Raw genomic sequence first — 17,392 nt, 5'->3', positions numbered from 1 at the left:
TTATGAAGAAAAGTTGGCTTTCTGGAGTATAAAATAACTTATTTCCACATTTGACACAGAGATACTTGCTATTTGTATGATATAGAGGCAGTTGTCTTCAGTAACAACCCAAATGCTTTTACTGTATCCAGCTGCTTGGTTTTCCTCAAGCAATCTTGCCAATTCCCTTAGCTTTCTTCAAAACATAGCTGGTGGTGGTATCTGCAGGCTGTCCCTGTAAACAAGAGTAAGAGTCTGTATTAGATTCCTGTGTGATTTTGTCACTGGTTTAGGAAATTTTAAAACCCTACCTTGATTGTAAATGAACCAATGAGCATCCCACTTTTGGATCTTTCATATATCTTCTGCTTAATAATATTTCCTTTTCAGTCACTGCATAAGGTAGAAGAGTAAGGATGGTTACATGCACCTACGAGGCCTATTGTGAATGACTTTTCTTGGAGGCAGAGTGGCCTTATGGTAATTTTTCCACTTAGGCTGGTTTCCTTGACTTTGTAGCAGCCTTGCTGTGACCTAGCATGCGTTTTGGTAATGAGAGAGCCATTTGAATCGGCTGTATTTCCTTCAGGTTTGTTATTCCTCCGACTAGTCTCTGGATAGATGCCAAGTGTGTTGTAAGACACTGACACACTTGTAACACAAGAGTGTTAGAGCACAGGCAAAGAGGGTGAAAGGGAAAGAAGGATAATTCTTTCCCCAGCAAGGCAGAGCAAAAGCAAGAAAACCTGTGGGTTAAGATAAATGTAGCTTAACAAGTGCAGGAAAGGGATGAGAGGGGGGAAGTAATGCAAAGACAATCACTCGCCACCTACCACAAGCAGACTGAAGCCTAGCTGGTCCCTGAGGAATGGCTACCTGCCAGTCTAACCCCCTGCACTCAGCTTTTATCACGGAGCATGATGCTATATGGTATGGAGTATTCTTATGGTCCAGTTGGGGTCAGCTGTCATGCTTGTGTCCTCTCCCAACCTCTTGCCCACCCCCAGCTTATTCACTATGGAGGGGTGTTGTGGTTTAGCCCCAGTCAGCAACTAAGCACCACATTCACTTATTCACTCCCAGTGGGGTGGGGGAGAGAATCGGAAGAGCAAAAGAAAGAAAACTAATGGGTTGAGATAAGAACAGTTTAATAATTAAAATAAAACAGTAATAGTGGTAGTAATAATTATAATAACAATAATAATATAATGAAAAGGAAAATTATGAGACGGGGCAAAACTGGAAGGGGGCAGCAGCCAGGAATAAAAAACCAACCAAACAATTGATGCAGCTGCTCTCTAACTGCAGCCAACTCCCTGAGTTGCGCTTGCTGCTTGCCCTGGTCAACTGCCCCCATTTAATATACTAAGCATGACATTGTATGGTGTGGAATATCCCTTTGGCCAGTTTGGATCAGCTGTCTTGGCTGTGCCCCCTCCCCTCCCAGCTTCTTGTGCCCCTAGCAGAGCATGGGAAGCTGGAGAAGTCCTTGACTAGTATAAGCACTACTTCGTGACACTTAATATCTACTTAACAACAACTAAAACATCAGTGTGCCATCAACATTATCCTCATACCAAATCCAAAACACACTATACCAGCTACAGTGAAGAAAATTAACTCTATCCCAGCCAAAAGCAGGGCAAGGGGGTGAAAAAAAGAGAAAGTCTTGATGCTGTGCAAGCACTGCTCAGCAGTAGCCAAAACTCTGGTGTGTTATCAATGCTGTTTTAGTCACAAATCCAAAACACAGCACCATACAGGCTGCTGTAAAGGAAGGCCCAGTACACCTGCTCAGCCCTCAACTTGGGTTAATGAAAACCCCCATGGAAGTGTTTTTCAGAAGAAGTAATGAGATTTGTGTGTGGTATATATCTGTTGAAGAAAGGAGTAGGTATGGGTGATGTGTCAAAGTTTCTGTGAAGCACCTATTTGATGATTACTTTTCGACTCAGAGTGTGAGACTTCTGTTTGCTGGTGTAGTTTTAATTTGTCATCTTGTTCCTTATTTCTTTAATGTGTCTGTGTCTCAAATTTTCAGAGTCTTCTCTGATCATAATTGATCTATGCTAGTTCACATATTTTCTCTAGTACCTCACTGCTCATAGTCTCTTCTGCTTCCACATAATAAATACACTAAGCAATCCTATAGCTGGTATCAGACTTTCTAAATTGCTATACTTACCATTATGATATAATGAAAATGAGCTATTTATTTTCTTCATATTCCTTTTGTCACAGAACACATGACAGCAGTCTGCCTCCCTGTACTTTGATAGTCTCTGTGAGACTTTAAAATGGTATAAATAAACCAGTTGTTCATCTAGTGCTTCAGCATACAGAAAGAATTTTAGATAGGAAGGCAATTTTTCTTTTAATGGCCCTACTGTTTACCCTCAGTCATATGATTTGCTAGATACTTCAGACTGTACATTTATGTGCTATCAAGTAAAGGAATTATTTGTCTAATCTCAGGAAACTGAAGTCTACCTAAATATAAATCTGACTTACTATTTTGTAGTCCTTTGGAATAATACTCTTGCTTAGTGAGAGTATACATGATTGTTAAGATTTCAGCTATTCCACTGCTGAATTCCTTCCATTAGCTCATGATGGATGTTCTGTTGTATTTAGAAGAATAAGCATTGCATTCATTTGGCAAACTTCATTAAATTTGGAGCTCAATCAACTAGAACTATAATTATATAGAGAAGAAACTTCCTAATCTGACACTTGTAAAACTGAGCCCTTTTGGAATCAGTTATCTTATGCAACATGACCAACTGAGCCTTTGTATTGAACAGAGACAGACCCTGGGAGGAGTGCCTTCAGCTAGGAGAATTGTTATTTTCTATTATAATTTAATTGTGTTATAGCTTTTTTCACCACAATGAGACATCTGTTCTTTCTGTATCTAGAGCAGTAGTAGATCAGACTGGCTGGAGTGGTAGTAAGCAGTATATATTCCTCTAAATTATGTCATTGTTTAGGGTTACTTTATTAGTTTTCAAATTGCACCTTCTGTAGGTCAAGTCCATGAAGACTATCCTCTTGTCCTTTAAGACAAAATTTATGGATCCTAGCATGGCTATGAAAGGAAAAAAAACATATTCTATTATGAATGAATGTGACTTCAGACTGAATAGTTTGTATCAGCATCAGGAGGGGGAAGTATAGCTGCCTATACATTGTAGTCTGTTTTCCCTATAGCACCACATGTGACTCTAACACAGGCCAGTGATGTCTGAACACTTGCTGTATCTTCCTGCTTTAGATTTCAGTTGCTGCCTTGGTGGTAGTGCAGTGCATTTTAAGATGGAGGAAGACAGCTATGACAACATCATCGCCTGCTCTGGTTAGGTTGTGAACCTCAGCAGACATAGAAGAATTCAGCAGAAGCTGTTATTTAGGAACAAATTAAGAATGACATCTTCTCCACATAGTCCTCCAAGAAAGAAGCTGAGAGCAACTAATTAATTTTACTCTCTAACTCAGCCTAACGTAGCCCACAAATGGTTTAAATTGTACCTACTTTGCAACATGGGGCAGCCAAAGTATTATGTTAAGTCTGTTGTCCTCTGTGTTGTTTTATGTTCAGCTCTGCTCTGAGTTCTTGTAGGCAAAAGATTCTGAGTATCAGCTCTGCATTTTGGACTCTTCCCTCTCAATGCCCTGGAGGAGGGAATTAGCTTGCTTTGTGCTACCTGATTGACGCTAAAGTAAAGACGACTGGATAGACAATTGCAGACTGTTGCAAAATATTGACTTGTCATCTCTTGACCTTTTGGAAATGTCTTCAGCCAAAAAGCTTTAAAAAACAGAAGATTGTTCTTCTGAGTCTTTGTCAGTGAAGAAGTGCTGGTGTACAGTTAGGATTAGTTACCATATGTTTAAGCAGAAAAAGGAAAAATAAACCAAATTTGGTTGAAATAGCCTACTTATTCATAAGAAACAAGAAAAAACAAATAATTTATTATGGTTGGGGATATCAATGCCATAGTAAGACTCACGTGGAGTCTAGAAGCTATAACCATACTGATCTGCATCTCAGAAACACACACCTGTCTGCTCAGGGAAGAGGCATGTGTGAGCCGAACGGGCTTTGCTCAGTAAAGTTTTGTTGGATGTTTGTGGGTCTAGGAAAGATAGACATAAAAGATGAGAGAAAGGGGAAAAAAGGTGAGCAGGAGGGAGAGCTTGAACAAACTATCGGAGTGTGGCCCAGATAAAAGCTCAGAGTATGAACCTATGCATTTAGTTGACTCTTAGGGGCAAAAAAATGCTGAGCAAGTCTGTTTTGCTCTATCAGACTGCATTTATTTCTGTGGCTGCAAACAATGTGGAGGATCTTGTGTGAAACAGGTTGTCAGCCAATCCCCATTGGGGACTACTGGTTTAGGTGAGATTCCTGTATATGGAGTTATGGGCTCACTTTTAACACTGTGAAGATGAAAGCAAATTTCTTGTCTATATTTGGTGAAGTTGTATTGTTCGGCCACTATGGGGGTGCATTAGGAAGCCTATGGCTTTTGTTTTTGTTCAATTATTTTTGATCACTTGATGTTTTTGTTCAATTCTGGAGAGAGCTCTGAGGAGTTCTAGCCTTTTTACTCTCAGTCTCTGTCTGGATGCATCTACTGGATTTGTGAGATGGGAAAAATAATCATGGGCTTTTGCATTTCCATAGCCCTTCTTTCATGGTTCTGTGCAGGGAACTCCATGCAAAAGATTGTTAAAGTTTGTATTTTTGAAGGTATTTTCTAGAAGGCTGGAAAGCAGATATTCTTGTGCCAAACGTAGTGCTGTCCCCCCTTGTGGGCATTTGAATGTACTTCTGAGATCTTGAGACTTGTGGTTAATTGTACAGTGATCTGAAATTTTTTCTGGGATGGGGGGGAAAAATAACACTTTGATCCATCCCCATGCAATGTATTCTCCTCACCCTATGCCAATTATAGAATATGAGAGCTTACTGATGAGGTTATCACTATGTTTAAGGTAGAAGGCTTTTATTTTTCAAACTGTGATGAGAGGAGCATTCAGGATTTCCTAAGGCTATGTATCCCTACTCATTCAAACACCTTGTATATTTGAAAATGTTGTCAATATGGTTTAAATGAAGGAACAGGGTGCCATAGCAGTGTAACACATTCTACCTTTACGTCAAAAATATCTTGTCAGCTAATACTGAAGTTAGTCCTTGTGTCACGGTCTGATTTGCATATTTTTGAAGTGATAAATTAGATAACTGTCACATTATGCTTATGAAAAGGTACAAGTTAAGTGCATGCTGTAGCTGTGCTCAAAGCAACCTCCACTTCAACACAAGCAATGGAATTTGTCAGTTGGCTGGAGGTGTTAAACCTTATAGTACTTATGCACCACAGTGAATTAATTTCCTGAGAGAGTATGCCTGGTGGCCAATTTGTCAAAGAATGTCTTTTTAATTAAATCTTGTGAAAGGTAGTGTCCCCTGATCTGTACTTGAACATTCTTAACAAATATCACTGACTTAAGGCTTTCCATATCTTGTTTAAATTAAAACAGATGCACAGCTATTTTTGAAGAAATTAGTTGGTGATTACTTTGTCACAGTGTGTTGTGTTTAATATTTATTTGGGGAAAGAAATATCTGAAAATGGAATTAAGCTTGCATGTGAGTATCAGTCATTTAGGTGTGTAAAAGAAGTACAATGAGGGTAATGGCTTCATTCAGTTATTGTTATTCTTGAGGGGGAAAAAAAATTATCTAAACATTTAAAAAACAGAAATGAATTAATAGAATCTACCAATCAGGAACACTGCACTGCTGAAATTCTATTATGGATGAAAAGCACATTAAAAAAATTGGCTTAACTTCTTAGGACACTACTGTCATTTAATTGCTGATCATATAGTAATTGTACGGTTTAGTAGAATACTGGTATGAACAGTGAAATTAGGCTACTTCCTTAGCTTGTAGGAAGTTTTATACACACCGTGAAAATAAATAACCCCATGGTAATTCATGCTTTCCTCTAGAAACTAAGACCTGTGCCCACTAAGGGCAACTGCTTAGGTTGCAATGGCCTAAGGAAGTCAAGGCTAACATGGTCAGTGGCTCACCATCCCTTCATCCTGTCTCCCGTGTACAAACTGATGGTTCTCTCATCAATCAACTCTAAATGGCTTCTGTTTAAAGTGAATGGCGTTTTAGGGTAAAGCACCACTGATTTTTATTTGGCTTCAAACACTCCACTTTAAATGGTTACAGTTTGAGAATCCATCAGCACCTCATAATGTGGGTCCCTGCAGGCAGTGACATGAACATCTTGGGGCTGCGGCTTTATGAGTCAAATGAAGCTAAGCCAGGACATCCCTGCTCATCAGTCCATGCTTTCAGTGACTAGGTGGCTTTCATAATTGCAAAACTTGGAACATTTCAGCAGTTAATGTTGGGAAGAGCAAAGCATTACTGCAAAAACAGATTGCTTTATCTTGCATATGCTATTTTTAACTCTTCTGTCCTAGAATTCCTAATAGCTTTTTGAAGCTGAATGTCTTTCTGTCCTTTTTTTGTGTCAAAGTGCAGTTGCTCATGTTCAGGTTAGGAAACCAGATGAGAAGGATTTTGTTTTCTATCTTTAGCCTTCTTTTCTCCCCAGAAGCCAAACTGTGCCAGAGGACTGATGCTTTGAAAGAGAAGTGTGATCATCTTGTATAGCTGCTAATTCCTTGCTCATTTTGATTATTCTTTGTGCTGTCATCTTTTGTAGAAACTTTGCTTTGCTATTGCTTGGGTTATTTTCTCATGCTTGTGATGTTTAAGAGAAGTAATGAAATAATGACTTGTAATAGAAATCCTTCCTTTTGTGTGTAGGAAACTCACAAATGGGTGCTACCATAGTAGATGCGTTGGATACTCTTTATATCATGGGGCTTCACGATGAATTCAGAGAAGGACAAGAGTGGATTGACAAAAATCTTGATTTCAGTGTGGTGAGTAGAGCTTGCCCTGATATTTCTCTGGTCCTTTTCACAGTGTTCCTCTTGGCGGGGAAATGGAAGAGGTCTTTCAGCTGGAACTTAGAAAAACCTTATGATTCAAAGTATCTATCAGAAGTCCAGGCATAAGCTTTAGTGAAGTTCTCTATGTTTGTAAATTTATTTTGAAAAAACCCACCCCAACCTTTTCACACTTTAATTATAAGTAAAGATACATCTATATATGGTATTTTCAAAGCACAAATTATAACTGGGTAATGAAGAAAGGGAAAGTGATCAGTGAGAACCAACAGTGTCTCAGAGATGAAGGCAGAAAGATGAGGCTTTACTAGTCGATAGTATTTGGAAATAACTGAGCTGTGAAGCACAATTTCCCCCCATGGTTTCATGGTGTATAAATTATTGTACAATCTCTTCTTCTTCTTCCGTGTCCATGTTTTAACGTGAAGAATGCCTCTTGATTCATCTATCACAAGAATTTCCCATTTGGGAATTCTTTGTGTATACAGAGTTTGGAAGCATTATGTGGAAGAAATGGCTCTATTTTATCCTTATAGATTAGTGTTCTTATTACTAATTTTGGGACTGTCACAGACTGTGATGGAATTTGTATTTCAGTCCTTGGACTTGCCCTATGATTCCAAAAATAATTTTTCATTCAGTAATGCACAAAATGAAGTATAGGTATGCAGTCAGAAGTGGGCAGATGCTTAGTGTCGGTTTTCTATTATATCCTACACTTTAGTAATTATATGTTTGGTTTTCTCCTTTTGTTTTATATATTGACTATCTGGCAAGCATTACCAAAGTTCTACTCTGCTTTTTTCAGTTAGTGGTAGATAATTGTTCGGTCTAAAACTGAAGGCCTTGAGTATATCAGAGACAGTATAGACGTGGTACCATTATGAGGGTATACTAAATTATTTCCACAGCTTTTGTCTGACCTGATGCAGTCTCAATATCAATTTGCAGAATTAATCTAGGATTTGGGTGGAAGAAATTTACATGACCTACTGGGGTTCAATTACAGCTTCCAGTGTATCAAAAAACATTTCTGAAGGTTAATGAGTTGTCTTATATATACACCAGACTTGAGTAATTTCCTTATATGGTTTGAAGTTTATAAATAAACATATATATTTGTTCCTCTTGGATTCTTTTACTGGGAATTAGGAATAATTGGTTTCACTCTACACTGTAGCATTGTTTGTGTTATTCATTACATTAATATGTATTAAGTGGAATCATATGCTGCATTGTTGATATCTTTCTCTTATGACCTGCATGTGGATAAAAATGGCTTTTATTAAAACCCTGTATTTGGGAATATTTCAAACTTTTGACTTTTAATCATCAGTGCTATTTGAGGAAATCTTTAAAGTATTCATATAATCTTTCTGAAATAAGTAATATGTGCAAAATGCATTTATTTTCGATACAAGCAAAATGGATGATTCAACCGCAGGTGCCGTAGAAATAGTGTGAAAGGAAAGACATACCTATACATATAATAATTTCAACTGTGTGATAATTGGTGGGTCAACTTGTACAGTGTACATTGCAGTGACTTTTCTGGATAAAAGGAAAAAAGTCTCCCTTCTCTCAAAATCTTTTAATAAAACTACATTTCTTTGTTAATGGGTAGAATGAAGAGAAGTTTATGGGGGAGACAGATGGGGGGGTATGCAGGCAAAGGAGTGAATGGGGCACAGAGGGAAGCAGAAAGATGTTAAAACTATCTGGTTCAGCTTAATTTTTCAGTGGGTTAAATGAATCAAAAAATACTGATGAATTTAGCCCAAGGACATTAATGTGGAGGAAGGCAGTAAAATGGTTTATTTTGAGTTTCTCAGTGGTCTTGCAGTACTTCTTGTCATAATATTAAATACATAAAAGCTATTCCTAGACAGAGACTGTGTTAAAAGAGAGCTCTGAATTTTAGATTGCACATAGGTAATTCAGGTTAAGAAAGCACATTACAGGAGTTCTCTAATTATTATTCTACTTTATCCTGTAAACCCAGAAGATTTGGTGTTTTTCTTAAAAGTAAGAGAAAAGATGCTGAATTATGGAAATGTACAGTCCTTGCCTTCTTTCCCACTATCCTCAAACAACTCTGCACTTTGTGGTGATAATATGATTAAAGAGCAGGAGAAAAATGAGTTTGATTTTTTAAAAAAAATCAGTTGAAGCCGTAACTAGAAAGAATGCTTGGTGTTGTGAAGATATGCACAGAAATTTCAGAATGGACCTAGATACTGTAACAGTACAAACCCTTGCATGCAGGTTGGTTTAGGGTATATAGTTGCCCCGCCTTCATTTTTTTTTTCTTCTTTGATTAGGGAGTTGGTTAATTATTAACTCTTTCTTCTTGTTCTAGAATTCCGAAGTGTCTGTTTTTGAGGTCAATATTCGCTTCATTGGCGGGCTTTTAGCAGCATACTACCTTTCAGGACAAGAGGTAAGACAACTGGAAGGTGTCTGTGAAATTTAATCTATTCTAGCAAGCATTGCATATGAAGAATTTCCTAGGATCTTGCTTTCTTAGTAGTTCGCAAACTAATTTTACAGCAGTAAGTTGTCTAAAGTAACCAAATTCGTAAAGTATGGAATCTTTAAAGCTTGTTTCTGTGCAGGTCTCAGCCAATTTAGGACCCTTTGCTAGAGCTCCCTTGTTTCTAAAAAGATTTTTATGGCATCATTCTCTCCAATGCTTTAAATGCTCCAGGAATCCAGTGTTTTAAATGCTTCATGACTTGTGGTAGAAGAATATTCCTGTGAGATGTTCATATGTATTATTTTTATTTTCCAAAAGAAGAACTCTAAAAAATGCATTCAGACTGCATTTCTGTCAAAATAGTGTGGCAGATAGGACTGCTTCTGGTACCTGAGAGACTACTTCATTGGCCAAGTTGGATGGTTTCTCGGCAATTTGTCAGTGTTGGTAAGACAAGCAAGGGAACTTGAGGCTTTTCAGTAATTGAGCCCAAGAGAGAGACACCTGCCTCTAAGAACTCCTTGGAGTTGGAACCAGGTTTTTTTGTGATGTGATTTCCAATCTGGTCTTCTCTTCTGTTCCTAAGAAAGGAAGGTATTCGTCAGCTCAGGATTGGGGCACGCTTAATTTCTTTTTTTTGCTGCATTCAGACATGTGAGATGACACTTCTTAGCCACTGCTAAGACAGGCAAGCCTGATTCCAAGTGTTTGGATGTTTTGCCTGATCAGGTTGTGAACATGCACATGGGCTTATGCCTCTAGGGGAGTCTCTGTCTACTGGTAGGTATCCTTTGTTCATCAAGCTATTATTTACCTGCTCATATTCCCTTCCCACACCCTGATATTACAGTTCCTGTCTCCCTTCCTCCAAGCCTCTACTTCAGCAAGACTGTTGCTAGATACTGCTTTAGGAGGATTTTATACTAATTTCCATACTTTTGCATGTCATGTTTGAGGTATTGAAAAATAGGTCCAATACAATGAAGAGGCTGCTTGGTATTAGTGCTGGTTTTCCCCTTTTAATTTGTACGAATTCTGCTGTAGGTCCGCAACAAGAGTTACTGCTGTTTGGTGACAGTTATAAAAGCTGTTCTTAGTTCATTTTGACTCCTATCACTTAGTGCTGTTAAAGATGCTATAGTGACAACCATAAAAGAAGTCTCAGCATCAGCTGTGGAAGTGCAGTCATTTTTAAGTGTCCACATTTGGAGAATTTGATAGTCAGCATGGTTTATCTATGGTTTTGCCTGTTGTATAGAGAGGGTAATTGTACTTGGTAGGATTTTATCTGATTGAGTCATAATGGTAGATACTGAGCATAGTTTTTTTAAGTATAGTTGGCTCTTATTTTAGGTAAAATTGTTCTATTCAGTGCTCTTATTAGAAACATGCTAGTTTTTAAAAATCTAGCATGTCTAGTGGCATGATTCTGTGGTCTCCATGCTACATTTTAGCTGTCGTGTTACTGGTATAACTCAGAAGCATCAACTGTGATCAGGGTTTTAATGATACTGTTACAGTTGATAGTAAAACTGTAAACCTTTCATATCAAGATTGTGGGTATTTCTGTCCCTTCTTTCAGTAAGAGTTCCCTCTTAGTCACTGCAGTGGATGGGGAAATAATGAAATATATCTCCCTTACAACAACAACAAAAAAAGCTGCTGTTTTTAGCAACTGACAGCTTGGCTTAAAATGCTGTAGGCTTGTCCTGTCCAGTGTTGAGTCACAGGCCTTTCTTTGTTAAACATGGCACTTACGAATATTATAACAGCTCAACCTTTTACATGTGGCAATTTCTGCTGGACTTCCTTGAGTGATGGGCATGTAAAGCTAAAGTTTGAGGAGGATGCGTTGTCATGGCTCTCTGGCCCTCCTCTGCACCACTCTAATAGGTCCATGCCTTTCTTCCACTGGGGCCCCCAGGGCTGGAAACATTACTGGGATCTCTAGTACAAGTGGGGTATACTGGATTTTTTTTTTAATTATACTGTCAAACAAAAGAAAGAAAAAGAGACTTGATAAAAAGCAGAAAGTAAAAAAAGCATGAGATCTCCTGTGGGTGCTATGTCTGGGCAGGCTGTCTTATATTTTGTTGTATGACAGAGGTTTCTTCCCAGTTTCCGCTGAGCAACCAATAAAAAGTGTTTACTTCACTCGTTATTATTGCTAACTAAGCTGTATATTAATAGGCATAATCTCTAAGTATCTAAATCTCTAAATAGGAAGTGCAAAATTCATTGTGCCCATGTTCAATTGGGGGCTACTAATTAAATATTTTTGGAGGTACAGGGTTTAGGAGAGTTGCTTAGTAGAAAGTGGCTGGAAGCCATACTGTGAGAATAGGCACTCCTTTTTTCCACCCCAGGTTATGATAGAATGGATAAAATCTTTACATTTTGCATTTTTGATCAAAAAGAAAACAAGATCTTGTAGTTAAGGTGTATGAACTACAAGTTTTCCACCTTCTGAGTTCCCAGGCACCACTGTGCTTCCTCTTTTCAATCTGTCAAATGGAGTTCAGAAGCCAAATTAACCTACTGGTGGTAAAATATATAATGATCTTATCTAAATTGAGCCAGACTCTTTCTCAGTAACCCTTGCAACAGTCCTTTAACTCCTGTAGAAACTAGACATGGTCTTCATGATGTCTGGGGGGTGACTGTGTTATAGTTGATAATAGAAATAAGTAGAAATGAAATGTTCCACATGCCTGCTTTGGAGTAATTGTTGAATATGGCAGCTTAGGATGAAAATCAGCCTTACAGGAATTAAAAAAATAAACCACAACAACAAAAAAAAAACAACCCCTAAAGAAAGCAAAATTTTTTTTTCTGGTGGCTGCATTAAGAGATTTGTTTTCTCTTATGCATCATCCTGGCACAAATATAATTTTTATCTTTAGTTAAGAATCCATGTTTTTTATAGTTTTCAGTGATGGCTATCAAGGCATTTAGTGCTCTGAGAGGCTGTGGCCCTCACTTACAAATTAGAGTCCTTAAAGCTTCTGAATATTCAGCACATTTTCTGAAGTTAGATGAACCAGAAAAAGGAATGCTGAAGCTAGCGGTGGTCTCTGAAAACTCAGAATTAACTCTCTTGAATAGCATCTTATAGGAAGTCTATAATAAAGCGAAATACTGAGTCCATGGCTTCTCGGTTTGTCCCCACAAAAGTTCACCTGCAGCTGTTTGCAGCAGGATTTGGGGCTGTTTCTGGCTCCTGAGTACATTCTGTTTTTTAAAGAAGGTCAAGTGACTGAGAATTAGGATTAGTAAGTGATGCTTTGACTAGAGCTTGTTTGCTACCAGTCCATAAAGAGATTTGCAAGGTATGCAGGAGTAACCCGATCTTGCCTTTAGAGTAACTAAGTTATCTTATCTGTGTTGAAGAGCATTTGTCTGTTGAGAGAGTGCACAAGGTACCTGTTGACTGTTTGCTTTTTTTTGTGGAGTGGAGCTTCACAAATCATTAAAACTCATGGTGTGACTGGCAGTGGCAAATAAAACATTTTTGCTAGCAATAATGTGTGGAATGATAGAAGCCCGGAGATGGATAGAGGGTCGAGGGTCGGTTGTTGCACATAGTACATGGCTGTGCTTGAGAAATGGTGTCAAGTAAGGACAACAAAGTGAATATTATTCTGACGGCTGTTGTGTGATAGTGGCAGGAGGACACTTACACCATTTGTACAAAGTATTCTTGTCTGCTGCTGATTTATTAATACAATAAAAATGATAGCTTATTTTATTTTTGTTGAACAACAATATTTATGGTATTTGCAATATAAAAAAAAAGACTAATGATTTACTGTGTTTACCTTTGCAAGCCTTAGGTATAAAGCAGCTCCTTTACATGATTGTCTTTCTTACCTTTATAAACACCATCAAAATGACACATTTTTCTGGGTGAGATAATAATATAATTCGCATGGATGAATCCAGCCTGAAATCTGTCATTTAAAATCGAGAGCGAGGGCTGTTAAGTACTTGATACTCTATTAACAGATAATCAAACTAATCCCTTCCAGGAAACTGACAGGTAGCATTTCTTCTGTTCAGGAAGACTCCTTAGTAAAATTATGTTATATATGCCAGTGGAAATCCCCAATAACTGACCTAAATATATAAAGTATAGGTCTTAGTAAGCAAGACAATATATTTTGTGAACTCTTCACAGAAGTCTTGACTGTGCCTATGGACGGGTTTATCTAAATTAAGTTTTCAGAGGTTTAAAATCTCTGAAGAGATAACAGCATTGTGTACGCCTATTCCGTAAAGGTGAGATTTCAGTTTGTTGCCAGGAGATGAGCTGCTTATTCATAAGTGGTTGTGACAGCTCACCGGTCCCTAACAGGACACAGCCTGAAAAAAAATATTTTTTTTCTTGAGATTTAAAGCATCATCACATATTGGGGCATTGCCACTGCTTGCTGCAGTGCAGATTGTAATCCTTGTGCAGTTTCTGTTTACCAGGCTTGTACTAAATGTTTTCTTGACTGGCAAATGACATTTAGCCCAATTTATTGCTGCATCTTAGTACCACATGGCACCTGAAGAAGAAGAAAGGATGGGAAGACTGACTTAATTGCAATTTTGTACCCTCTAAGTCTGATTGGAAATAGGTTTGCCTGTTGGTATAATATGCTTTAAACTGGTGGAAATAAAGGACAAGCTGTTTTAACAGTAGAAAATACAATAACTATGCAGTAAAAGCCACTCTTAAAACTCACTCTTTGGTCATGTTCCTGGAGAGGGCTGTGCAAGCTAAGAAAGAATAGATCATTTGTAACTGCTCACATGCCATGTATCTCCTGACGACTATTAGTTTTGTGCTGATGGGCACCAGTGACAGCAAGCACAGTATCTTGCTTGTTATTTTTCCAGACATTCATTTATTGGCATTACTCTTGACAGAGTAATACACTAATTTCTACCCACTGCATTTTCCTGTCGTCTTTCCTCCTACATTAGTGTCTGCACTGAGGGTTTTCATGCTTGATCTATTCCAGAGAGGAAGTATGGCATTCTTTTTTGTAAACTGAAAACACAGTTCTTCCAGTAGGATTTTTTTCACTTTAAAATAAAACAAAAAAATTCAACTCCAGACATGGTAGCACTTTAAAACCAGACATCTTTGGCTGGTTTTGCCTTTTGGAACTTGTTTTCATTCAGTACTATTATGTTTCCCTCTTAAAAAGGAGTTTGAATGTTAAAATCTGTTTAGACAAGAACAGGTATTGTGAGAGACAAATGCCATGAATGCTGCAAAAAACTGCTAAGCGAAACCAGTGAAAACTAGCAAAAACACTAGCAAAATCATGTTGCCTCTAATGATGTTTTCACTTATCACATGATAAAGATAGTGAACTCTTCTAGTCTAGGGATCAAGAAGATGCTAAGCTGTCTGCAGTATTACTGGATTACCATTTTTTAATTGGAAAATGAGCTGACAAATCTTTAAAGAAATGAACAAGAAGCTCTCTAGCCTGTTAGCATTCATTTTTTAATGCAAAATATAAAATTGCGCATAAGTGCCTAAACCAGGAGAACACAACTATGTCCATGTTCAGGAAAGGTCATTTAAGATGACGTAGGTATCTGTGAACCAGTAGGTCTGATTTCAGTCCCCCTCCCCATCCCAGAAATTCAGATAATTCTATGAGATGATGATATATACTGATATGTATATATACTGATGATAAGAGATCATCAGTACAGTAGTGATTTGGCAATAAAAAATAAGAATTTACAGCTGACTGTATATTTGCTCATTTTGAAATGGCAAGTAAATAGAAAACTCCAGAGAAAATTAATTAATTCGTTGTCAGGGCCTGTAAGTCCACTTTAATGCTGCCAAAGGTGTAGAGGTATGCTTTAAGTTCTAAGAAAAAAACAACAACCCATGTTGGCCAGACCAACATGGGAACAGAACAAGGGAATATGTTTTGAGTAGCTGTGGCTTCAAGAGATGTGGAACTCACAAAAGGCAAGCGGCTCAGTTTGAACTTTTGAAATGAAATCCTGTGGCAAAAGACCTATGAGCATTTGGATTTATAAATAGGAGTTTTGAATATGGGGAGGAATTTATTTCTGTTTAAGTCATTAATAAAGGGTCACTGTTGGTATGCTGTAAACATCTTGGTTTTAAGAGTTGGTGGTCTTAAAAGGATGTGTAAAAAGGGGCAGAAGTGTAATAAAACCACGAAAAGATAGAGGACTGATAATTATGCATCCTGGAGACATTAATAGTATGTTGTACATGATTCAGTCCAGATATGCCTCTGGAAGAAATGTTTCACTTTAATATTACTTAATGACAGAAACACAAAGGTGGCTTGGTAACTATGTTTTATACAGCAGATCAAATTGTTGCTTTGTTGGGCTTTTTTGATTTTTGTTTGTATGGTATGAAGAATAAAATTTTTGTCATATTTCTGGTCCTAGGATCTAGAAATTATGCTGCAGGAGTTGAGAGTGTTTATCTTACCATTTTTCAAAATAAATGTCTGGTTTTCTTAAGTGCCTTGCAGAATTTATGCAACTGTGAAGATTTGCTGCTTACTAATTCATTACTCATAGCTTATGTTTGCCAACTAATTTTGTGTCAGAACTGTAGGTAAGCTAAATATGTCTGTAAATCTGTGAAAACAAGCTAGTTCATACATTCAAAAAAACCACACAAAACACTCTTTATTCACTTTCTTCAGGTACAATGTAATGAAATGTGTTGCACCTGACACTATGTATTTAAAAAAAATATTTTTTTTCTAGAATGTGGTTTTTGCATTGTAATCTGTTACATCATACCAATGAGAAGAGAGAGGCTGTGTGTTTAATGAGTGCACATAGTGTGAAACAATACGTAATTTCATCTCTGTTTAACTTTTTTGTAAAAGCAAATACAGAAGGGGGACTGAGTCATTTCTGGCAAAGTCTAAAGGGGAAATCAAGATTAATTTAAAATGGAAAGCCTGGCAGCACATTCAAGAGACAGGAATAACCGTGAAAGTAGAAATTGATACAATGTAAGCACAGAGCTGAAGCATAAAAAAAGATGACATGGAAGAGAAAAATATATGGGAAATTAAGGAGATACTTGACATAAGTGGAGAGCGCATTAGGAGCATATGTTACCAAAAAAAGCCAGTGTTGAGAGATTAATAATCAGAGAAGGTAGATAATTTTTATTGCATGAAAAGGATTCTCATAAGACTTGTAAGTATAGCACAAACAGCTTAATTATTTGACTTCAGAACAATTTCTTAGCATTCCTAATACACATTTTTCTTAAAAACCACAGAGAGACCGTATTGTCAGTTGGGTTGGGACCTTCAGGAACATAATGCAGCATGTTACTCAACTCAGTAGAACCGGTAGCAGCAAAATACTTACCAGAATCACTGAATAATTAAAAAAAAAAAAGAAAAAAAACCAACCCACAGAAAAAACAAACCACCAAGATTCATTTTTACCATTTACTTTGCCTGGGTGTGTTTGGCTACAAAGGCATGTTGAGAGGCGATATATTATGGTCAATTCTAGGTCTGAAGAATATATTCAGGAGATAAGAAAGCATTCTTCCCCGGCAGATTCCCCAAGATGTTCCTCATGCTCTTGTTCCTCTACAACTACACTCTTGGCACTCCCTCTGTGGTCCCTGGTTATGTCTTGTCTGCTTTCGCCCTCCATTGATTCCCTGTCCTTCCTTCTGATGCCTTTTGTTTCATCCCTTCAGCTCCTATTCATGTTCTCTTCTTTTAACAGCTTCTCCCTGGCACTTCACCTTATAAGAGGGTGGTGGTCTAGAAGCCTTATCTTTTACCAGTTTTGCTTCCCTCCTGGCAAAGCTCTGTACTGATCTTCTGTCTCTTGATGGCTCTTTTGTTTGGTTTCCTGATGGTTGTTCACATTTTCTCCTTCTATTTCTCTGTC

The 17,392-nt window shown here is 37.7% G+C and overlaps 1 protein-coding gene across 2 annotated transcripts in view; it reads left to right on the top strand.

The window, feature by feature from the left end:
- The window catches only part of MAN1A2 (mannosidase alpha class 1A member 2), a 143,504-nt gene that overhangs the window by 62,848 nt on the left and 63,264 nt on the right, over positions 1 to 17,392 (top strand). For both annotated transcript variants that reach the window (XM_075107946.1, XM_075107949.1), the window contains exons 4-5: positions 6,839 to 6,957; positions 9,344 to 9,424. In XM_075107946.1, coding sequence (XP_074964047.1) covers positions 6,839 to 6,957; positions 9,344 to 9,424 — 200 coding nt within the window. The remainder of the gene's footprint in view (positions 1 to 6,838; positions 6,958 to 9,343; positions 9,425 to 17,392) is intronic.

Source organism: Phalacrocorax aristotelis, chromosome 1, assembly GCF_949628215.1.
Source record: "Phalacrocorax aristotelis chromosome 1, bGulAri2.1, whole genome shotgun sequence".
NCBI classification, from domain to species: domain Eukaryota; kingdom Metazoa; phylum Chordata; class Aves; order Suliformes; family Phalacrocoracidae; genus Phalacrocorax; species Phalacrocorax aristotelis.
The sequence above is the reverse complement of the archived record's forward strand: the minus strand, read 5'-3'. Positions and strand labels throughout refer to the sequence as shown.